We start from the raw sequence: 24,513 nt of genomic DNA, 5'->3' as shown, positions 1-24,513 counted from the left end.
CGTTGATTTTAAAACGCTCCCCTTTCTCCCTCGCAGTCTTTGCAGAACAAGAGTTACAACCACTTTGCCGCCATCTACTATCTGTTGGTGGAGAGGCTGAAGTCCCACCGCAGCAGCTTCCCCCGTGGACCAGCGGCTCGACGCTCGACAGCGGCGGCCAAGCACGATCGCTGAGCAAAACCGTGGCCAAGGTAACGCCCCGCGACTGGCACGTCTGCGGCGGAGGGAGTGAAAGGACGATGGTGTTAGAGGTTACACTGCCCGTGCCTGGGCGCTGCGTGAACTTACACCTCCGGGTTTAACGGTGCAGGGGGCTGGCGTGGACGCAAGAGATGCCTCTAGCGCCGGTCTGTAAAACTCCGCAGCCCCGGTCTGTGGAAAACCTTTGCGCAGAAGACATTTATCTTGCAGGCAGAGCTTCTCGGGAGCATGCAGCTTTGCTAAAAATATGTCACGACGTTCTAAATTATTTATAATTCTCTTCACACTTGGACTTTGCCAGTGATTCAGCGACATCCGTGTTCAGCTGTTCCTCTCCCAGCGCCTGCGGTGAGGATTAGCTGAATGTTAATCGAGGAAATAATCGAGCCCACCGCCGCCGCCCCACAGTCACTCCTCCCACTAGCCTCCATCATTACGTTCTATCTCGAAAGCTCCCGAACAGGGTCACCGAGAGCGTTCTGCTCAATAATAATAGGGAAAAAAAATCATGTTTCAGTGCAAGATTTGTAGGTTACAGAAACAGGCCCTTCAGCCCACCTGTTTAATGCTAGCCCCTTCACTCTTCTGGACTAATGCACTTGCCGACATTAGGAGCACGCGCCTTGCCGATTGAACTGTCTCTCTCCGAACACCATCATCGTTATCTTCGCCATTATGTGCCGTGTCGCGAGGGCGCAGGCAATCTGGATTGGGTTTAATATCACAGGGATGCGTTGAGAAATTTGTCAGCTTAGCGGTAGTGCAGGACATATAGAAAAATACATAAGTAAATCAATTACAGTGAGTATTTAGATATATATATATATAAGAGTTAAGTTTAAAATAGTGTAAAAACAGAAATAATCTTAAAAAGTGAGGGGGGGTTCATGGGCTCAATGTCCATTTAGGAATCGGATGGCAGAGGGGAAGAAGCTGTTCCTGAATCGCTGTGTGTGTGTCTTCAGGCTCCTGTACCTCCTCCCTGATGGCAGAGGGGAGGAAGCTGTTCCTGAATCGCTGAGTGTGTGTGTCTTCAGGCTCCTGTACCTCCTCCCTGATGGCGGAGGGGAAGAAGCTGTTCCTGAATCGCTGAGTGTGTGTCTTCAGGCTCCTGTACCTCCTCCCTGATGGCGGAGGGGAAGAAGCTGTTCCTGAATCGCTGAGTGTGTGCCTTCAGGCTCCTGTACCTCCTCCCTGATGGCGGAGGGGAAGAAGCTGTTCCTGAATCGCTGAGTGTGTGTCTTCAGGCTCCTGTACCTCCTCCCCGATGGCGGAGGGGAAGAAGCTGTTCCTGAATCGCTGAGTGTGTGTCTTCAGGCTCCTGTACCTCCTCCCTGATGGTAGGAGGGGAAAAAGCTGTTCCTGAATCGCTGAGTGTGTGTCTTCAGGCTCCTGTACCTCCTCCCTGATGGCGGATGGGAAGAAGCTGTTCCTGAATCGCTGAGTGTGTGTCTTCAGGCTCCTGTACCTCCTCCCTGATGGCAGAGGGGAAGAAGCTGTTCCTGAATCGCTGAGTGTGTGTCTTCAGACTCCTGTACCTCCTCCCTGATGGCAGAGGGGAAGAAGCTGTTCCTGAATCGCTGAGTGTGTGTTTTCAGGCTCCCGTACCTCCTCCCGATGGTAACAACGAGAAGAGGGCACATCCTGGGTGATGGACCGTCTTTCTGAGGCACCGCTCCTCGAAGCTGTCCTGGATACTACGGAGAGGCCGGTTGGCCCGTGATGGAGCCGGCTAATTTTGCACGGTCTTTCCACGACCGTGATCGCTCTTGGCAAATGTTTCTCCAGAAGTGGTGTGCCGTTGCCATCTTCTGGGCAGTGTGTCTTTACAAGAGAGGGTGACCCCGGCCATTGTCGACAGTCTTCAGAGATTGTCTGCCCGGTCCGGTGTCAGTAGTCGTTTAACCAAAGTTTTAAGAAATAAATTTTATTATCAGACTCCATATATGTCACCACACACAGCCCTGAGGTTCCTTTTTCCTGCGGGCAGTCTCAGCATATCTATCGAATAGTGACTGTAAACAGGATCGGTGAAAGATCAGCCAGGGTGCAGAGGACAGCAAACTGCGCAAACGCAAATGTAACTCATTAAGGATACTAACGAGGACATGAGATAACGGGTCCCTGAGAGTTGAGCCCATTGGCTGTGGGAACATTTCAGCGATGGGGCAGGTGAAGCTGAGAGAAGTTTATCCCCGTTTTGTTCGAGAGCCTGATGGCCGAACCTCGCGAAGCAAGGTCCGAGGCTCCCTGATGGCACCCGCGGGTGGTGGGGGGGGTCCCTGACGATGGACGCTGCTCTCCTGCGACGGCGTTTCATACGGTTGTGGCCAGCGGCGGGGTAGGGCGTCCGCCAGCTTTTTGTAGGTGTTTCCGTTCGAGGGCGTCGGTGTTCCCGCGGTGCAGCCGGTCGGCACACTCTCCACCGCACATCTACAGGATCTGCACCATCTGCTCATGCGGCCGTCCGCCACCTGCTCCCATCGCTTCATTTGACCCTGATCGGGGGGGGGGGGTGGGGGTTGCTACACCTTGCCCAAGGGTGACCTGCAGGCTAGCGGAGGGAAGGAGCGCTCTACGCCTCCTTTGGTAGAGACGTAGCTCCACCCCGACACATAAACACAGCAATTTGAATCAAACATTTATTTAATTGTGGTTAAATTTATTTAGCTGTAGTTAAATCGTGGAGTGTGGCATCAAAGGGACTTAGTCTAAATTTTTAGAACGATAGGACACCACAGCACAAAAAAACAGGCCATTTGGCCCTTCTAGTCTGTGCGGAAACTTTATTCCGCTTGTCCCATTGACCTGCACCCAGTCCGTAACCCTCCAGACCTCTCCCATCCATGTATCTATCCAATTTATTCTTAGAACTTAAGAGTGATCCCGCATTTACCACGTCAGATGGCAGCTCGTTCCACGCTCCCACCGCTCTCTGAGTGAAGAAGTTCCTCCTCATGTTCCCCCTAAAGCTTTCCCCTTTCACCCTAAAACCATGTCCTCTCGTATTTATCGTTCCTAATCTAAATGGAAAGAACCTACTCGCATTTACTGTCTATACCCCACATAATTTTGTAAACCTCTCTCAAATCCCCCCTTAGTCTTCTAAGCTCCGAGGAACAAAGTCCTAACCCATTCAATCTTTCCCCGTGACTCAGCTCCTGAAAATACATTTCCGATTTCACAGTGAGCGGAAGAGATTTGGGTTTCTCGTCTGCAGGTGGGATCTGACTCAGGATCATTCCCTTGGAAACTGGGAGATGCACTCAGCCCAGTGTCCCCGTTCTGAGTGAAATTCCAACACACGTAGGAGGCCTACAGCGCAACACGGGCCCTTCGGCCCACAATGCTGTGCCGAACATGCACTTACTTTAGAAATTACCTCGGGTTGCCCACAGCCCTCTGTTTTTCTAAGCTCATTTCTAACATACAAAGTATTCTTATTATCTAGACCGTACAACCTTGAGACTCGGTTGCTCACAGGCAGTCGCGAAGCCGGGAACCCGAAAAAAAACAATTAAAAATCATTAACGACCAACCCCCAATGCAAGAGGGAAAAAAAAACAAATCATGCGAACACCGGAAGCAAGGAAAAGCAATGGATTTCAGAACCAAACCGAGTCCTCAGATCCAGCTCCCCAGAGCAGCCTGGAGTAGGCCCCAAAGCCTGAGTAGTCTGTCGATCACGTTAGCGGGGCAAAGCTCGTGAGCACGACACACAGCACCCGGGGGTGGGGTGGGGGGGTGGGGGCAGCCTCACAGGCTCACGCCGCGGAGAGAGGAGGCCCCCAGCCGATCTGGGCCGGCGTTTAAATTGTCCAAATGGCGGACCGTGCCTTGCATTGGGACCCAGGCCCCGCCGCGGGCCTAGTGTTCACCGCCGAGGGAGCCGTCTGCGACCTCTCCGAATCGGCCCGGCCCCCCAGCGCTATCCGCCCTCGCCCGACCGTTGACATTAACCCAGTAGTTAAGGTCGAAATGACAATAAAAGTGACTTGACTTGACCTGAAGACTACAGACAGCAAGCCGCTGACCACGCAAAAATCTGTCCAACCTTGTCTTAAAATATATTTACTGAGGTAGCCCCCCCCCGCCACGCCCCCGTGCTTCGTCGGGCAGAGAGTTCCACAGCTCGAGGACGCACCGGTCAGTAGGTTAAGTGATCGTTGTCATTTGGCTAAAAGGTTAAACCTGTGGCTCGCTGGGGTGGGTTGACTCAGAGGGCCCGTTGCTGTAAGTTAGGGGAGCTCGCTGGTGGGCTGGAGGGAGGAGAGCTAAATCAGCGGTGGGCCGGCGAGAATTCCTCTTCCTTCGCTGACTCGGCGTCGTTGACGGGCTGTGCTTGCGTTTCAGGCGGCCCCCGTGAACCTTCTGATGCAGAACGTCAGGATGCTGAGGTCTCCAGTCCTGTCTCCGAACACCGCCGTGGACTCCTTCAGCCTTCTGCAGAGCGCGGCCCAGCCCGAGCTGGGCTTCATGGAGGAAGACGTCAACACTCCCAAGGTTTGTCTCTTGGCTTTTCTCCCCTTTTTTTTAAATATAGAAATCTGCGCGCAGAATCGTGGGGGGGGGTGGGGGGGTGGGGGTGCAAAGGAAGGGAAGTTAACGTTGCCGGGCTCTGCCTTGCCTGCCGAGTACTCCGTCACCGCCCTCTGGTCAGGTCGCTTTCTGCTCCGCACCGAGCGAGACAACGGGCGGTTTAGCGTTGGGAACAGTGTCTACGGCGCGCGCCGTCTTCGCGCTGTACAGCTGAAGGGGAATTGTCAGAGGAGGGGCCCCGGCCCGAAACGTCAGCTGCTCGTTCGCTGCCTGAGCTCCACCACAGATCCGTCTGGCTGTCTTTCGGGTTTCCAGTGTCTCTCGTGTTCGAGGACCTTGCGTTGGGAGGTACCTTTGTAAATGGTTCAGCACAGACTGAATGCGCTGAAGGGCCTCTTCCTGCGCTGTGGTTTCCTCCGACTCTGCGCCGTCTGCACGGACTGTCCTCTTGTGCATCTGTGACCGAGTCAATGATAACTTCGTGCTGGGCCTCGTGTACGTACAGACATTCCCCGAGCGTCACAACTTCGTGCTGGGCCTCGTGTACGTACAGACATTCCCCAAGCGTCACAACTTCGTGCTGTGCCTCGTGTACGTACAGACATTCCCCGAGTGTCACAACTTCGTGCTGGGCCTTGTGTACGTACAGACATTCCCCGAGCATCACAACTTCGTGCTGGGCCTCCTGTACGTACAGACATTCCCCGAGCATCACAACTTCGTGCTGGGCCTCGTGTACGTACAGACATTCCCCAAGCGTCACAACTTCGTGCTGTGCCTCGTGTACGTACAGACATTCCCCGAGTGTCACAACTTCGTGCTGGGCCTTGTGTACGTACAGACATTCCCCGAGCGTCACAACTTCGTGCTGGGCCTCCTGTACGTACAGACATTCCCCGAGCATCACAACTTCGTGCTGGGCCTCGTGTACGTACAGACATTCCCCGAGCGTCACAACTTCGTGCTGGGCCTCCTGTACGTACAGACATTCCCCGAGCATCACAACTTCGTGCTGGGCCTCGTGTACGTACAGACATTCCCCGAGCGTCACAACTTCGTGCTGGGCCTCGTGTACGTACAGACATTCCCCAAGCGTCACAACTTCGTGCTGTGCCTCGTGTACGTACAGACATTCCCCGAGTGTCACAACTTCGTGCTGGGCCTTGTGTACGTACAGACATTCCCCGAGCGTCACAACTTCGTGCTGGGCCTCCTGTACGTACAGACATTCCCCGAGCATCACAACTTCGTGCTGGGCCTCGTGTACGTACAGACATTCCCCGAGCATCACAACTTCGTGCTGGGCCTCCGGAACGTACAGACATTCCCCGAGCGTCACAACTTCGTGCTGGGCCTCCGGAACGTACAGACATTCCCCGAGCGTCACAACTTCGTGCTGGGCCTCGTGTACGTACAGACATTCCCCGAGCGTCACAACTTCGTGCTGGGCCTCCTGTACGTACAGACATTCCCCAAGCGTCACAACTTCGTGCTGGGCCTCCGGAACGTACAGACATTCCCCGAGCGTCACAACTTCGTGCTGGGCCTCGTGTACGTACAGACATTCCCCGAGCGTCACAACTTCGTGCTGGGCCTCCTGTACGTACAGACATTCCCCAAGCGTCACAACTTCGTGCTGGGCCTCCGGAACGTACAGACATTCCCCGAGCGTCACAACTTCGTGCTGGGCCTCGTGTACGTACAGACATTCCCCGAGAGTCACAACTTCGTGCTGGGCCTCGTGTACGTACAGACATTCCCCGAGCGTCACAACTTCGTGCTGGGCCTCGTGTACGTACAGACATTCCCCGAGCGTCACAACTTCGTGCTGGGCCTCCTGTACGTACAGACATTCCCCGAGCGTCACAACTTCGTGCTGGGTCTCGTGTACGTACAGACATTCCCCGAGCGTCACAACTTCGTGCTGGGCCTCCGGAACGTACAGACATTCCCCGAGCGTAACAACTTGGTGCTGGGCCTCGTGTACGTACAGACATTCCCCGAGCGTCACAACTTGGTGCTGGGCCTCGTGTACGTACAGACATTCCCCGAGCGTCACAACTTCGTGCTGGGTCTCGTGTACGTACAGACATTCCCCGAGCGTCACAACTTCGTGCTGGGCCTCGTGTACTTACAGACATTCCCCGAGCGTCACAACTTCGTGCTGGGCCTCCGGAACGTACAGACATTCCCCGAGCGTCACAACTTCGTGCTGGGCCTCGTGTACGTACAGACATTCCCCGAGCGTCACAACTTCGTGCTGGGCCTCGTGTACGTACAGACATTCCCCGAGCGTCACAACTTGGTGCTGGGCCTCGTGTACGTACAGACATTCCCCGAGCGTCACAACTTCGTGCTGGGCCTCCGGAACGTACAGACATTCCCCGAGCATCACAACTTCGTGCTGGGCCTCCGGAACGTACAGACATTCCCCGAGCGTCACAACTTCGTGCTGGGCCTCCTGTACGTACAGACATTCCCCGAGCGTCATAACTTCGTGCTGGGCCTCGTGTACGTACAGACATTCCCCGAGCGTCACAACTTCGTGCTGGGCCTCGTGTACGTACAGACATTCCCCGAGCGTCACAACTTCGTGCTGGGCCTCGTGTACGTACAGACATTCCCCGAGCGACACAACTTCGTGCTGGGCCTCGTGTACGTACAGACATTCCCCGAGCGTCACAACTTCGTGCTGGGCCTCCGGAACGTACATACATTCCCCGAGCGTCACAAATTCTTGCTGGGCCTCGTGTACGTACAGACATTCCCCGAGCGTCACAACTTGGTGCTGGGCCTCGTGTAGGTACAGACATTCCCCGAGCGTCACAACTTGGTGCTGGGCCTCGTGTACGTACAGACATTCCCCGAGCGTCACAACTTCGTGCTGGGCCTCGTGTACGTACAGACATTCCCCGAGCGTACACAACTTCGTGCTGGGTGTGGGAATGGTTCAGTGTCGGGGTGAGTGACGTTATCGGCCCTCAGGACTGACCCACAGGGTGTGGGAAGGGTTCAGTGTCGGGGTGAGTGACGTTATCGACCCTCAGGACTGACCCACAGGGTGTGGGAAGGGTTCAGTGTCGGGGTGAGTGACGTTATCGGCCCTTAGGACTGACCCACAGGGTGTGGGAAACGTTCAGTGTCAGGGTGAGTGACGTTATCGGCCCTCAGGACTGACCCACAGGGTGTGGGAACCGTTCAGTGTCGGGGTGAGTGACGTTATCAGCCCTCAGGACTGACCCACAGGGTGTGGGAACCGTTCAGTGTCGGGGAGAGTGACGTTATCGGCCTTTAGGACTGACCCACAGGGTGTGGGAAGGGTTCCGTGTCGGGGTGAGTGAGGTTATCGGCCCTTAGGACTGACCCACAGGGTGTGGGTACCGTTCAGTGTCGGGGTGAGTGAGGTTATCGGCCCTCAGGACTGACCCACTGGTGTGGGAAGGGTTCAGTGTCGGGGTGAGTGAGGTTATCGGCCCTCAGGACTGACCCACTGGTGTGGGAAGGGTTCAGTGTCGGGGTGAGTGAGGTTATCGGCCCTCAGGACTGACCCACAGGGTGTGGGAAGGGTTCAGTGTCGGGGTGAGTGAGGTTATCGGCCCTCAGGACTGACCCACTGGTGTGGGAAGGGTTCAGTGTCGGGGTGAGTGAGGTTATCGGCCCTCAGGACTGACCCACAGGGTGTGGGAAGGGTTCAGTGTCGGGGTGTGTGAGGTTATCGGCCCTCAGGACTGACCCACAGGGTGTGGGAAGGGTTCAGTGTCCGGGTGAGTGACGTTATCGGCCCTTAGGACTGACCCACAGGGTGTGGGTACCGTTCAGTGTCCGGGTGAGTGAGGTTATCGGCCCTTAGGACTGACCCACAGGGTGTGGGAAGGGTTCAGGGTCGGGGTGAGTGAGGTTATCGGCCCTCAGGACTGACCCACAGGGTGTGGGAAGGGTTCAGTGTCAGGGTGAGTGAGGTTATCGGCCCTTAGGACTGACCCACAGGGTGTGGGAACCGTTCAGTGTCCGGGTGAGTGAGGTTATCGGCCCTCAGGACTGACCCACAGGGTGTGGGAAGGGTTCAGTGTCGGGGTGAGTGAGGTTATCGGCCCTTAGGACTGACCCACAGGGTGTGGGAAGGGTTCAGTGTCCGGGTGAGTGAGGTTATCGGCCCTCAGGACTGACCCACAGGGTGTGGGAAGGGTTCAGTGTCGGGGTGAGTGAGGTTATCGGCCCTCAGGACTGACCCACAGGGTGTGGGAAGGGTTCAGTGTCGGGTTGAGTGACGTTATCGGCCCTTAGGACTGACCCACAGGGTGTGGGAACCGTTCAGTGTCGGGGGTGAGTGACGTTATCGGCCCTCAGGACTGACCCACAGGGTGTGGGAAGGGTTCAGTGTCGGGGTGAGTGACGTTATCGACCCTCAGGACTGACCCACAGGGTGCGGGAAGGGTTCAGTGTCGGGGTGAGTGACGTTATCGGCCCTCAGGACTGACCCACAGGGTGCGGGATGGGTTCAGTGTCGGGGGTGAGTGAGGTTATCGGCCCTCAGGACTGACCCACAGGGTGCGGGATGGGTTCAGTGTCGGGGTGAGTGACGTTATCGGCCCTCAGGACTGACCCACAGGGTGTGGGAAGGGTTCAGTGTCGGGGTGAGTGAGGTTATCGGCCCGTAGGACTGACCCACAGGGTGTGGGAACCGTTCAGTGTCGGGGTGAGTTAGGTTATCGGCCCGTAGGACTGACCCACAGGGTGAGGGAAGGGTTCAGTGTCGGGGTGAGTGAGGTTATCGGCCCTCAGGACTGACCCACAGGGTGTGGGAACCGTTCAGTGTCGGGGTGAGTGACGTTATCGGCCCTCAGGACTGACCCACAGGGTGTGGGAAGGGTTCAGTGTCGGGGTGAGTGAGGTTATCGGCCCTCAGGACTGACCCACAGGGTGTGGGAAGGGTTCAGTGTCGGGGTGAGTGAGGTTATCGGCCCTCAGGACTGACCCACAGGGTGTGGGAAGGGTTCCGTGTCGGGGTGAGTGACGTTATCGGCCCTTAGGACTGACCCACAGGGTGTGGGAAGGGTTCAGTGTCGGGGTGAGTGACGTTATCGGCCCTTAGGACTAACCCACAGGGTGTGGGAACCGTTCAGTGTCGGGGGTGAGTGACGTTATCGGCCCTCAGTACTGACCCACAGGGTGTGGGAAGGGTTCAGTGTCGGTGTGAGTGACGTTATCGGCCCTTAGGACTGACCCACAGGGTGTGGGAAGGGTTCAGTGTCGGGGGTGAGTGACGTTATCGGCCCTCAGGACTGACCCACAGGGTGTGGGAACTGTTCAGTGTCGGGGTGAGTGACGTTATCGGCCCTTAGGACTGACCCACAGGGTGTGGGACGGGTTCAGTGTCGGGGTGAGTGACGTTATCGGCCCTCAGGACTGACCCACAGGGTGTGGGAAGGGTTCAGTGTCGGGGTGAGTGACGTTATCGGCCCTCAGGACTGACCCACAGGGTGTGGGAAGGGTTCAGTGTCGGGGTGAGTGACGTTATCGGCCCTCAGGACTGACCCTACAGGGTGCGGGAAGGGTTCAGTGTCGGGGTGAGTGACGTTATCGGACCTCAGGACTGACCCACAGGGTGCGGGAAGGGTTCAGTGTCGGGGTGAGTGACGTTATCTGCCCTCAGGACTGACCCACAGGGTGCGGGAAGGGTTCAGTGTCGGGGTGAGTGACGTTATCGGCCCTCAGGACTGACCCACAGGGTGCGGGAAGGGTTCAGTGTCGGGGTGAGTGAGGTTATCGGCCCTCAGGACTGACCCACAGGGTGCGGGATGGGTTCAGTGTCGGGGTGAGTGACGTTATCGGCCCTCAGGACTGACCCACAGGGTGTGGGAAGGGTTCAGTGTCGGGGTGAGTGAGGTTATCGGCCCGTAGGACTGACCCACAGGGTGTGGGAACCGTTCAGTGTCGGGGTGAGTTAGGTTATCGGCCCGTAGGACTGACCCACAGGGTGAGGGAAGGGTTCAGTGTCGGGGGTGAGTGAGGTTATCGGCCCTCAGGACTGACCCACAGGGTGTGGGAACCGTTCAGTGTCGGGGTGAGTGACGTTATCGGCCCTCAGGACTGACCCACAGGGTGTGGGAAGGGTTCAGTGTCGGGGTGAGTGAGGTTATCGGCCCTCAGGACTGACCCACAGGGTGTGGGAAGGGTTCAGTGTCGGGGTGAGTGAGGTTATCGGCCCTCAGGACTGACCCACAGGGTGTGGGAAGGGTTCCGTGTCGGGGTGAGTGACGTTATCGGCCCTTAGGACTGACCCACAGGGTGTGGGAAGGGTTCAGTGTCGGGGTGAGTGACGTTATCGGCCCTTAGGACTAACCCACAGGGTGTGGGAACCGTTCAGTGTCGGGGGTGAGTGACGTTATCGGCCCTCAGTACTGACCCACAGGGTGTGGGAAGGGTTCAGTGTCGGTGTGAGTGACGTTATCGGCCCTTAGGACTGACCCACAGGGTGTGGGAAGGGTTCAGTGTCGGGGTGAGTGACGTTATCGGCCCTCAGGACTGACCCACAGGGTGTGGGAACTGTTCAGTGTCGGGGTGAGTGACGTTATTCACCCTTAGGACTGACCCACAGGGTGTGGGACGGGTTCAGTGTCGGGGTGAGTGACGTTATCGGCCCTCAGGACTGACCCACAGGGTGTGGGAAGGGTTCAGTGTCGGGGTGAGTGACGTTATCGGCCCTCAGGACTGACCCACAGGGTGTGGGAAGGGTTCAGTGTCGGGGTGAGTGACGTTATCGGCCCTCAGGACTGACCCTACAGGGTGCGGGAAGGGTTCAGTGTCGGGGTGAGTGACGTTATCGGACCTCAGGACTGACCCACAGGGTGCGGGAAGGGTTCAGTGTCGGGGTGAGTGACGTTATCGGCCCTCAGGACTGACCCACAGGGTGCGGGAAGGGTTCAGTGTCGGGGTGAGTGACGTTATCGGCCCTCAGGACTGACCCACAGGGTGCGGGAAGGGTTCAGTGTCGGGGTGAGTGACGTTATCGGCCCTCAGGACTGACCCACAGGGTGCGGGAAGGGTTCAGTGTCGGGGTGTGTGAGGTTATCGGCCCTCAGGACTGACCCACAGGGTGTGGGAAGGGTTCAGTGTCGGGGTGAGTGACGTTATCGGACCTCAGGACTGACCCACAGGGTGTGGGAAGGGTTCAGTGTCGGGGTGAGTGACGTTATCGGACCTCAGGACTGACCCACAGGGTGTGGGAAGGGTTCAGTGTCGGGGTGAGTGACGTTATCGGTCCTCAGGACTGACCCACAGGGTGTGGGAAGGGTTCAGTGTCGGGGTGTGTGAGGTTATCGGCCCTCAGGACTGACCCACAGGGTGTGGGAAGGGTTCAGTGTCGGGGTGAGTGAGGTTATCGGCCCTCAGGACTGACCCACAGGGTGTGGGAAGGGTTCAGTGTCGGGGTGAGTGAGGTTATCGGCCCTCAGGACTGACCCACAGGGTGTGGGAAGGGTTCAGTGTCGGGGTGAGTGAGGTTATCGGCCCTCAGGACTGACCCACAGGGTGCGGGAAGGGTTCAGTGTCGAGGTGAGTGACGTTATCGGCCCTCAGGACTGACCCACAGGGTGTGGGAACCGTTCGGTGTCGGGGTGAGTGACGTTATCGGCCCTTAGGACTGACCCACAGGGTGCGGGAAGGGTTCAGTGTCGGGGTGAGTGACGTTATCGGCCCTCAGGACTGACCCACAGGGTGCGGGAAGGGTTCAGTGTCGGGGTGAGTGAGGTTATCGGCCCTCAGGACTGACCCACAGGGTGCGGGAAGGGTTCAGTGTCGGGGTGAGTGACGTTATCGGACCTCAGGACTGACCCACAGGGTGCGGGAAGGGTTCAGTGTCGGGGTGAGTGACGTTATCGGCCGTTAGGACTGACCCACAGGGTGCGGGAAGGGTTCAGTGTCGGGGTGAGTGACGTTATCGGCCCTCAGGACTGACCCACAGGGTGCGGGAAGGGTTCAGTGTCGGGGTGAGTGAGGTTATCGGCCCTCAGGACTGACCCACAGGGTGTGGGAAGGGTTCAGTGTCGGGGTGAGTGAGGTTATCGGCCCTCAGGACTGACCCACAGGGTGTGGGAACCGTTCAGTGTCGGGGTGAGTGACGTTATCGGCCCTCAGGACTGACCCACAGGGTGTGGGAAGGGTTCAGTGTCGGGGTGAGTGACGTTATCGGCCGTTAGGACTGACCCACAGGGTGTGGGTACCCTGGGCCGTATCCACTACTCTTCCATTCCAGGGCATTGGTCTTTCCATACCAGTCTGTATTGCAGCCGGTCGATACGCTCTCCACCACACAGATACAGAAGTTTGTCAAAGTTTTGGGTGTTATGCCAAATCTGCACAGACTCCTAAGAAAGTAGAGGTACTGCCGTGCTTTCTTCGTAACAGCTCTTATGTACTGTCCTGAGGACAGGGCCTCTAAAATGAGGAATTTAAAGTTTCTGACTGGTTTCCTCCTCTTGAGGTCAATAATTAGCTCCTTGTTCTTGCTGACAGTGAGTGAGAGGTTGGCTCCACTCTGCCAGATCTTCAGTCTCCCCCGCCTAAGGGCTGATCTGTCCCCACCTTGGTGTTAGTTGTCAGCAAACTTGAATGTGGCGTCGGAGCCGTAAGCGTTAAGCGAGTCGAGCGGTCGCCGGCCCTGGGGTGCACCTGCGCTGTCGGAGGTTGGGGAGGAGATTTCGGTTTCCGATCCAGACCGACTGGGGTCTGCGGGTGAGGGAGCCCAGGGAGGTATCGTGGCCAAGGGGAGAGTTTTGGGAGGGTGACGGTGTGGAGTGCCGAACTGTAGACAGTGAAGAGCACCTTCACGGTCCGGAATGTTCCAGGGTGAGTGAGGAGCCTTTGCAGTTGGCCTGTTGTTGTTTTTTGTAATTTTTTTTTTAAATTGAAGTTTGTCATCAAACAAACATTTCCGTAAGATGTATTTCAGACATTGTACATATGTATCATATAATCATATATGTCACAAATCTCTGCGAAGTATTTGAGGTATACACTTATAGAAAAGAGTGGAAAGAAAGAGCAAGCAAAAGGAAAGAACTATGTACAAGTAGGGAGTGATCTTTTTTTTTAACAACAGATTCATTGATTTGTGAGAATAAAATCAGGCCTAGGAGGCATAATGTAGTTAAATAATTTTTCCCAGTATGAATGAAATTGTTCTAGTTTATGATTAACAGATGCTGTTACCTTCTCCATTTTGTAAATGTCCCTTGTAACTTCCATCCATCCATTTAAAGTTGGGCTCGTCTGTGATAACCATTTCCTAGTAAGAGTCTTTTTACCAGCCACCAGTAGTATATTTATTAAATATTTATCTCTTTTCAACCATTCTTGAGGTATATATCCAACATATATGGTCTCACTCTCCAAGGGTATTTCACATTTAAAGATGTCTTGTAGGGCATTGTGTATCCCCCTCCAACAGTCTTTGATAACAGGGCAGTCCCAAAAAATTATGATCATGATTTGCATTTTGATTTCCACAATTTCTCCAGCAAACAGGGAGGTTACTATCACAATGGGATTTCTGAGAGGGTGTAATAAAATATCTTATCAAGTTTTTCCAACCAAACTCCCTCCATTTCCGTGAACTGGTACACTTCCATTGATACCTCCATATTGTTGTCCGTTCTTCCTCAGATATCATTATCCCTCCTTCCTTCTCCCATTTTGATTCAATGTATGAAGTCGAATGTGTTTTAAGATTTGACAACCCCTTGTACATGTTTGAAATGATTCCGCTTCCGTGATCTGAATTGTATGTTTTCCTAAAGAGCTTGTGGTTGACCTGTGGTGACGAGGTGGGGGGGGGGGGGTGGGGGCGGAGGACATTAGCGTGAATCTCATGATGGGGTGGGCTCTTGAACTGACAGCCAGAATCAGAATCAGGTTTTATTACCACTGACATGCGTCGTGAAATTTGTTAACTTTACGGCAGCAATACTTGATAATATAGGGAAAAAATTTAAAAATTACATCAATTATGTGTGTGTGGGGTCCGTGAGTCTCGCGAGACCATGGATCTGCGTCCTCTCCAGGACGCAGGCCTGGGCAGGGTTGTACGGGAGACCGGCAGTTGCCCGAGCTGCGAGTCTCCCCTCTCCAGGCCACCGATGTTGTCCATGGGAAGGGCAGGGGCCGATACAGCTCGGCACCAGTGTCGTCTCAGGAGTTACCAAAGCGAGGTTGAAGGCAACGTCGGACTGCCTTAGGGACTCCAGCTCCGGATTTGTCCTCAGGGTTCACTCCCGAAGCCTTTCCCATGAGTGGGTATGCCCGCGAGGTTTGAAATCAGAGTTTTCCCTCTCTCAGATGGACAGCCCTCCCAGGCTGACGAGCCCCGTCTACCCGAAGGTCTGGTTTTAAAGCGCCAGGACCCGCCTTCGCCCCTTCTCCTGTCAGTAGAAACAGTTCTGTCGGGCTTAGAGGCTGAGCCACGCGAGAAGGCCGGGAGCTGGACTTGGTTGTCAGAGGCTGTTTGAGACGCAGGCCGTGAGGAGCACCTTTAGGTAGAGTGGGAGCTTGTCCCCACCACCACTCCTCGCCCTGACAACCTCGGAACCATATATGTGTATTAAATAGTTAAAATAAGTCGTGCAAAAAACATAGTTTTTTAAAAAAAGGTAGTGAGGTAGTGTTCGTGAGTTCAGTGTCCATTCAGAAATCGGATGGCGGAGGGGAAGAAGCTGTTCCTGAATCGCTGAGTGTGTGTCTTCAGGCTCCTGTACCTCCTCCCTGATGGTGGAGGGGAAGAAGCTGTTCCTGAATCGCTGAGTGTGTGTCTTCAGGCTCCTGTACCTCCTCCCTGATGGCGGAGGGGAAGAAGCTGTTCCTGAATCGCTGAGTGTGTGTCTTCAGGCTACTGTACCTCCTCCCTGATGGCGGAGGGGAAGAAGCTGTTCCTGAATCGCTGAGTGTGTGTCTTCAGGCTCCTGTACCTCCTCCCTGATGGCGGAGGGGAAGAAGCTGTTCCTGAATCGCTGAGTGTGTGTCTTCAGGCTCCTGTACCTCCTCCCTGATGGCGGAGGGGAAGAAGCTGTTCCTGAATCGCTGAGTGTGTGTCTTCAGGCTCCTGTACCTCCTCCCTGATGGCGGAGGGGAAGAAGCTGTTCCTGAATCGCTGAGAGTGTGTCTTCAGGCTCCTGTACCTCCTCCCTGATGGCGGAGGGGAAGAAGCTGTTCCTGAATCGCTGAGTGTGTGTATTCAGGCTCCTGTACCTCCTCCCTGATGGCGGAGGGGAAGAAGCTGTTCCTGAATCGCTGAGTGTGTGTCTTCAGGCTCCTGTACCTCCTCCCTGATGGCGGAGGGGAAGAAGCTGTTCCTGAATCGCTGAGTGTGTGTCTTCAGGCTCCTGTACCTCCTCCCTGATGGCGGAGGGGAAGAAGCTGTTCCTGAATCGCTGAGTGTGTGTCTTCAGGCTCCTGTACCTCCTCCCTGATGGCGGAGGGGAAGAAGCTGTTCCTGAATCGCTGAGTGTGTGTCTTCAGGCTCCTGTACCTCCTCCCTGATGGCGGAGGGGAAGAAGCTGTTCCTGAATCGCTGAGTGTGTGTCTTCAGGCTCCTGTACCTCCTCCCTGATGGCGGAGGGGAAGAAGCTGTTCCTGAATCGCTGTGTGTGTGTCTTCAGGCTCCTGTACCTCCTCCCTGATGGCGGAGGGGAAGAAGCTGTTCCTGAATCGCTGAGTGTGTGTCTTCAGGCTCCTGTACCTCCTCCCTGATGGCGGAGGGGAAGAAGCTGTTCCTGAATCGCTGAGAGTGTGTCTTCAGGCTCCTGTACCTCCTCCCTGATGGCGGAGGGGAAGAAGCTGTTCCTGAATCGCTGAGTGTGTGTCTTCAGGCTCCTGTACCTCCTCCCTGATGGCAGAGGGGAAGAAGCTGTTCCCGAATCGCTGAGTGTGTGTCTTCAGGCTCCTGTACCTCCTCCCTGATGGCGGAGGGGAAGAAGCTGTTCCCGAATCGCTGAGTGTGTGTCTTCAGGCTCCTGTACCTCCTCCCTGATGGCGGAGGGGAAGAAGCTGTTCCTGAATCGCTGAGTGTGTGTCTTCAGGCTCCTGTACCTCCTCCCTGATGGCGGAGGGGAAGAAGCTGTTCCTGAATAGCTGAGTGTGTGCCTTCAGGCTCCTGTACCTCCTCCCTGATGGCGGAGGGGAAGAAGCTGTTCCTGAATCGCTGAGTGTGTGTCTTCAGGCTCCTGTACCTCCTCCCTGATGGCGGAGGGGAAGAAGCTGTTCCTGAATCGCTGAGTGTGTGTCTTCAGGCTCCTGTACCTCCTCCCTGATGGCGGAGGGGAAGAAGCTGTTCCTGAATCGCTGTGTGTGTGTCTTCAGGCTCCTGTACCTCCTCCCTGATGGCGGAGGGGAAGAAGCTGTTCCTGAATCGTTGAGTGTGTGTCTTCAGGCTCCTGTACCTCCTCCCTGATGGCGGAGGGGAAGAAGCTGTTCCTGATTCGCTGAGTGTGTGCCTTCAGGCTCCTGTGCCTCCTCCCCGATGGCGGAGGGGAAGAAGCTGTTCCTGAATCACTGAGTGTGTGTCTTCAGGCTCCTGTACCACCTCCCTGATGGCGGAGGGGAAGAAGCTGTTCCTGAATCGTTGAGTGTGTGTCTTCAGGCTCCTGTACCTCCTCCCTGATGGCGGAGGGGAAGAAGCTGTTCCTGAATCGCTGTGTGTGTGTCTTCAGGCTCCTGTACCTCCTCCCTGATGGCGGAGGGGAAGAAGCTGTTCCTGAATCGTTGAGTGTGTGTCTTCAGGCTCCTGTACCTCCTCCCTGATGGCGGAGGGGAAGAAGCTGTTCCTGATTCGCTGAGTGTGTGCCTTCAGGCTCCTGTGCCTCCTCCCCGATGGCGGAGGGGAAGAAGCTGTTCCTGAATCACTGAGTGTGTGTCTTCAGGCTCCTGTACCACCTCCCTGATGGCGGAGGGGAAGAAGCTGTTCCTGAATCGTTGAGTGTGTGTCTTCAGGCTCCTGTACCTCCTCCCTGATGGCGGAGGGGAAGAAGCTGTTCCTGATTCGCTGAGTGTGTGCCTTCAGGCTCCTGTACCTCCTCCCTGATGGCGGAGGGGAAGAAGCTGTTCCTGAATCGCTGAGTGTGTGTCTTCAGGCTCCTGTACCTCCTCCCTGATGGTAACAGTGAGAAGAGGGCACGCCCTGGGTGCTGGGGGTCCTTACTGATGGACACTGCCTTTCCGAGACACCGCTCCCTGAAGATGTCCTGGGCACTACGGAGGTGACACCCATGATGGAGCTGACTCATTTTGCAACTTCCTGCAGCTTCTTTCAGTCCTGTGCAGTTGCTCCCCCACCCACCCCCCATACCAGACAATGAGGCAGCCAGTCCGAATTCTCCGTTTTCGGTGACGAACCAAATCTCCTGGAAATCCTGATGAAATATAGCCGCTGCCTTTGCCCTCCCTATCACTGCGTCGATGTATTGGGACCAGGCTCGATCCTCAGGAACTGCAAGGGCCATGAAGCTGCTCACTCTCTCCACTTCTGATCCCTCTGCGGGGATTGGTGTGTGTTCCCCCCCTGTCCTACCCTCCCCGAAGTCCGCAATCAGCTCTTTGGTCTTGCCGACGTTGAGCGCCGGGTTGTGGCTGTGATACCACTCCACCAGCTGGTCCGTCTCGCTCCCGTACGCCCTCTCGTCTCCAGCGGAGATTCTGCCGTCTCATCAGCAAATTTAGAGATGGCGTTTGAGCCGAGCCTAACCGCACAGAGGAAGACGGAAGCGCCGAGGGGAACGCGGAAGGCGAGGGAGCTTTCATCTCCGGAGGAGGAGTCGGCGGGACCCGCCCCTCGCTGTGGCGGGAGGGCGGGCCCCTGCGTTGTGTCAGAGGAGGATCACTGAACTACCTCGGATGTGGAGGCACGGGGTTGAATAGCCGCTTTGTCAGCTGACTGATGAATGAGGGAGGGACTGCGACCAGGAGGCAGTCGGTATTTCAAACCCGTGAGCTGCGATCTCCACCTAATTACACTTTCAAAGTATAAATGCTGACTCCACTTCAGTTGCTCGCACGTTGACGCCGTTCTTTCCACATGAAATGGCAGAGTCTGCTGTGGGTAATTCACCCTGCCGAGCGGCAGAGTTTACAACGTGATGGTGCGTGCTCCGAGCAGAGGTTTATCGAGCTGATAACGGAGCAGTTTCAACCCTGTAAACAGGAAGTGCTGTGTTGGTAAATTGCTATACCGCCGTGTTGTTGTGGTTCACCCTCTGACGTACTCCCTCTGAAGTATCTTCATGACCGCTGTCGTCAAGTGCTCTGGGAAGACAGCAAAGAAACCTCGCGCCGCACGCCCTCCGCGCAGATCTAATCGTCGCATCAGTGCATCGGAGCGGAAAGCAGCAACAGGACGCAGGATGGAAGTGTTGAGAGCGCAGTGCAGGCAGACCACAGGAGCGGCATAGGTGTGAGGTCAAGGGTCTCTCTGAAGGACGGTCGGGCTGAGAGGCAGCTCCTTCGTCCAGGCCTCTGAACTCATCGTATTCAAAGTGTCGCTGATTAATCTGTTCCGTGCCTTACAATATTTAATATTGATGCACTTTAGTTTGACCTTTATGTGTGATTCATCTGGAGATTTTATCCTTGCTGCTATGAGTTATCGTGTGTCATCAGTACACCCTGGCTCCAAGAAACGTTGCCTTGTTTCTATATACGTTATATACATGTATGTAATTACATGGCATTAAACTTGACTCAACTTCATCTCACTGGCGCAAGTGCTCTGCACAGCAGTCTTACAGCGGCAGGAGAGAAGCTGTCTGTCCCTTTCTCTGTCAAACGATCCAGTAACTTGTCCCGCCAGCTAACGGTTGCGGAGAGAGCAGGTACAGGCAGCCCCCCCCCCGGTTTCTCGAACGTTCGCCGTACGACACGGCTCGCTGTCACGGAAGACCTACGTTAGTACCCGTTCTCGCTAACCGAAGAGGATTTTCGCTTTTACCGGGGAAAAAGACGCCCGCTTTGTACGTGTGTTTACCCCGAGAAAGACTACCCTGACCGTGAAGCCTTGTGCGGGCAGTTGTGTGCGCAAGCGTGTACGTGCATATGCGTGTACATCAGTCGGCATGTACGTGCCGATTCTTTTTTCCACACATCGATTTTGGCTCGCTGTCTTCCCGATTTTGATAAGTGAAACTACACCGTACATACAATATTTCTACTTTATATAGGCTGTGTATTTAGCATTTTTCATTCCTGCTGTTATTTTAGGTTTTATGTGCTATTTGGTAGGTTATTTTTTTTGGGGGTCTGTGGGACGCTCAGTAATTTTTCCCATACAAATTAACAGCAATTGCTTCTTCGCTTTCCGACATTTCAGCTCGCGGACGGTTCCGCAGGAGCGCTCTCCCTTCGGATAGCGGGGGGAAACCTGCAGTTGGGTCGACGGAAGGGAGGGAACGGGGGCAGCTGCTTCCCAAAGCAGAGCCGCCGGGAACGCAGCAGCCGAGGTGAGAAGGTCTGGCCGGACGGAGTGCGGTTCGAGTCCTCCGCAGGGCTGCCAGGCAGGGAGACTCGCGATCGCAGTTCGGAGCTCCTTGGGAGCGGCTGCGCAGGTCGATGAGACTGCTGGCCAGCCTTATCGGACGCCCGAGGCACTGAGGACGTTACGTTGCAACTTTATGAAACTTTGGCCGGGCCACGCCTGGAGTACCGCTTACGTTTGAGGCCACGCGGAGGGGGGGTTGCGGAAGGGCTTCAGCAGGACTGCAGGACAAGGGCAGATCGGAGGTGTCAGTGTGGCAGATGAACAGGGGGAACTATGGAGCCATGAGGGAGGAGCTGGCCAAAGTTGACTGGACGGATATCCTAGCAGAAAAGACAGTGGAACAGCAATGGCAGGTATTCTTGGGAATAATGCACAAGGTGCAAAATCAGTTCATCCCCCAGAGAAGGAAGGATTCAAAGGGGGGAAAGGGGCCTCAGTGGTCGACAAAGGAAGTCAGAGACTGCGTAGCATTAAAAAAAAGGAAATATGACGGAGCTAAGGTGAGTGGGAGGACAGACGATTGGGAAGTTTTTAAGGAACAACAGAACTTAACTAAAAAGACAATACGGGGAGAAAAAATGAGGTACAAATGCAAGCTAGCCAGGAATATAAAGGAAGATAGCAAAAGCTTTTTTAGGTATGCGAAGAGAAAGAAGATAGTTAAGAACAACGTTGGGCCCTTGAAGAATGAATTGGGTGAAATTGTTATGGGAAACAGAGAAATGGCAGAAGAATTTAATGAGTACTTTAGATCTGTTTTCACTAAGGAAGACACAAGCAGTCTCCCAAATGTATGGATGGGCCAAGGACATAGGGTAACAGAGGAAATGAAACAGATTGACATTCGGAAGGAAACGGTGATGAGAAGACTGATGGGACTGAAGGCTGACAAATCCCCAGGTCCAGATGGTCTACACCCTAGGGTTCTAAAGGAGGTGGCCCTGGAAATTGTGGATGCATTGGTAATCATTTTCCACTGTTCCTTAGATTCAGGATCAGTTCCTGAGGATTGAAGAATGGCTAATGTTATCCCACTTTTTAAGAAAGGAGGAAGGGAAAAAACTGAGAACGATCGACCTGTCAGCCTGACATCGGTGGTGGGAAAGATACTAGAGTCCATTATTAAGGATGAAATAGTGGCATATCTAGATAACAGTGATAGGATTGGGCCGAGCCAGCATGGATTTACCAAGTGTAAATCATGCTTGACTAATCTGTTGGAGTTTTTCGGGGATGTAACCAGGAAGTTAGACGGGGGAGATCCAGTGGATGTAGTGTACCTCGATTTTCAAAAGGCATTTGATAAGGTCCCACATAAAAGATTGGTGGGTAAAATCAAAGCTCAGGGCATTGGGGGGAAGGCATTGACATGGATAGAAAACTGGTTGGCAGATAGAAAGCAAAGGGTAGCGGTGAATGGGTGTTTCTCGGAATGGCAGGTGGTGACTAGTGGGGTGCCACAGGGCTCGGTATTGGGACCACAGCTGTTTACCATTTACGTTAACGATTTGGATGAAGGCATAGAAAATAACATCAGCAAATTTGCTGATGATACTAAGCTGGGTGGCAGGGTGACATGTGATGAGGATGTTAGGAGAATTCAGGGTGACTTGGATAGGCTGGGTGAGTGGGCAGATACTTGGCAGATGGCGTTTAATGTGAATAAGTGTGAGGTTATCCACTTTGGGAGTAAGAACAGGAAGGCAGATTATTATCTGAATGGCGTAGAGTTAGGTAAGGGAGAAATACAAAGAGATCTCGGAGTCCTTGTTCATCAGTCACTGAAGGTGAATGAGCAAGTGCAGCAGGCAGTGAAGAAGGCTAATGGAATGTTGGTCTTTATTACAAAGGGAATTGAGTACAAGAGCAAGGAAATCCTCTTGCATTTGTACAGAGCCCTGGTGAGACCACACCTGGAGTATTGTGTACAGTTTTGGTCTCCAGGGTTAAGGACGGACATCCTGGCTGTAGAGGAAGTGCAGCGTAGATTCACGAGGTTAATTCCTGGGATGTCCGGACTGTCTTACGCAGAGAGGTTAGAGAGACTGGGCTTGTACACGCTGGAATTAAGGAGATTGAGAGGGGATCTGATTGAAACATATAAGATTATTAAGGGATTGGACAAGATAGAGGCAGGAAGTATGTTCCAGATGCTGGGAGAGTCCAGTACCAGAGGGCATGGTTTGAGAATAAAGGGTAGGTCATTTAGGACAGAGTTAAGGAAAAATTTCTTCTCCCAGAGAGTTGTGGGGGTCTGGAATGCACTGCCTCGGAAGGCAGTGGAGGCCAATTCTCTGGATGCTTTCAAGAAGGAGCTAGATAGGTATCTTATGGATGGGGAATCGAGGGATATGGGGACAAGGCAGGAACCGGGTATTGATAGGAATTGATCAGCCATGATCTCAGAATGGCGGTGCAGGCTCGAGGGGCCAAATGGTCTACTTCTGCACCTGTTGTCTATTGTCTATTGACTCAGCCGGGCGCTGTCGCGAGAGGCGGAAGCAACTTGGGTTGTTTCCTCCGGCGAGATCTGATAAAGAGGTTTGCGAGATCACGAGCGGCCCTGATAAAGGGAGGATCTGTTTCCCGGGACTGGAACGTCTAACCCCAGGGGGCAGGCATTGGAGGTGAGAGGGGGTAGGTTCGGGGGGGGGGGGGAACGTCAGGGGTAAGTTTTTGACTCACAGAGAGTCACGGATGCCTGGATTGCACTGCCTGGTGTGGTGGTAGAGGCAAATGCATTAGCGGCTTTTGAGAGACGTTGGGATAGGCAGATAGGATGTGAGGAAGATGGAGAGATACGGACAGCGTTTCTGTGTTTTGGATTTGCTTTATAGCTGGGTCAGCACAACGTTGTGGGCCGAATGTCCCATTCCTGAGCTGTACTCTTCTGCATTCTATGTTTAGAGAGGATCTTCAGTGATTTCCTTCCCGCTGAGGCTACGTCCACACTAGGCCGGATAAATCCGTAACCAAAGCTTTTTCTCTTCGTTTTTACACCCCCACCCCCACCCCCCCCATCCAAACTGAAACGGCGCTTTCACCCCCCCCGAAACAGGAGCTTTTCAGAAACGCTCTCCAGGGTGGGTAATTTTGAAAACGCCGCTCGGGCAGATCAGTGTGGACGGGGTAACCAGAGAAATCTGAAAACACTGTCGGACGGCAGCGTGCCATTTCATTGTTTTCCTGAACGCAACCTAACAATTTCAGAACAGACGGCAACGAGACTGAAGCCGGAAGAGTTAGAAATGTACTCACCAAATACTTTGACCCATAACTTACTGAACAAATCAGTATGCTCACTTTGCCCCGTTTTCTGTCCTTGCTCGTATGAAGGTGGTTTCCCTATTTATGCAAGTACTTCTCTGACAATAGATGTGTAACATTTTATGGAAATACAAGATAACACTGATGCAGACATGTTTTACACATTTAACAAGGGGCTTTATTAATGCAACAGAGTCAGTCAGTTTTTCAATGTTCATCGTCAGCCGGGTCAATCTGTCCGTGAACTCCCTGTCGGTTGCCTCTGTCAGCTCCAGTTTTTTTAGTTTTAAGTCCTCCTGTGCGAGAGCCAACAGCTGCCCGTCGTTTAAGTTTTTCTAGTCTGTAACTGAACAAACGCGCACTTTCACGGCGAGATTCGACAACAAACACGTCGCTTGTTTTCGGTAGATGCGTCGTGCGCACGCGCAGGAGGAGGGGATTCGCCGAAATATCCGTTTCAGTGTGGACAGAGATATTTTTAAAAACGCATTAGTGTGGACGCCTGTCGTTTTTTACGCGAAACTGGCGTTTTGAAAATAATCCGGTCCACTGTGGATGTAGCCTGAGAGGGCAGGTGGGTAGGAGATGGACAGGTGGGTTGGATTTTGTATGGCAGTTTGAAAATATCTCCAAGAAAATAAACCTACGTTTTCCTCTCAGTTCTCCTGGCCACCTTCCCGATACCAATCCTGGCAATAATACAGGTTCCATTCCCGATGTCATCAAACCTCTTCAGAGCCGGGCAGAGACTCTGAGATAGAACAGGACGGAAAGTACGGTCAGGGACGTGAACGGAGAGACTGTGAGATAGAACAGGACAGAAAGTACGGTCAGGGACGGGAACGGAGAGACTCTGAGATGGAACAGGACAGAAAGTACGGTCAGGGACGGGAACGGAGAGACTCTGAGATGGAACAGGACAGAAAGTACGGTCAGGGACGGGTACGGAGAGACTCTGAGATAGAACAGGACAGAAAGTACGGTCAGGG

General features: G+C 54.3%; 1 protein-coding gene across 1 annotated transcript in view; it reads left to right on the top strand.

The window, feature by feature from the left end:
* The window catches only part of LOC140716714 (serine/threonine-protein kinase SIK2-like), a 65,609-nt gene that overhangs the window by 4,522 nt on the left and 36,574 nt on the right, over window positions 1-24,513 (top strand). The window contains exons 2-3 of the mRNA XM_073029525.1: window positions 37-191; window positions 4,555-4,704. Coding sequence (XP_072885626.1) covers window positions 37-191; window positions 4,555-4,704 — 305 coding nt within the window. The remainder of the gene's footprint in view (window positions 1-36; window positions 192-4,554; window positions 4,705-24,513) is intronic.

The sequence above is a fragment of the Hemitrygon akajei genome, chromosome 26, assembly GCF_048418815.1.
Source record: "Hemitrygon akajei chromosome 26, sHemAka1.3, whole genome shotgun sequence".
Classification (NCBI taxonomy): Eukaryota; Metazoa; Chordata; class Chondrichthyes; order Myliobatiformes; family Dasyatidae; genus Hemitrygon; species Hemitrygon akajei.
The sequence above is the reverse complement of the archived record's forward strand: the minus strand, read 5'-3'. Positions and strand labels throughout refer to the sequence as shown.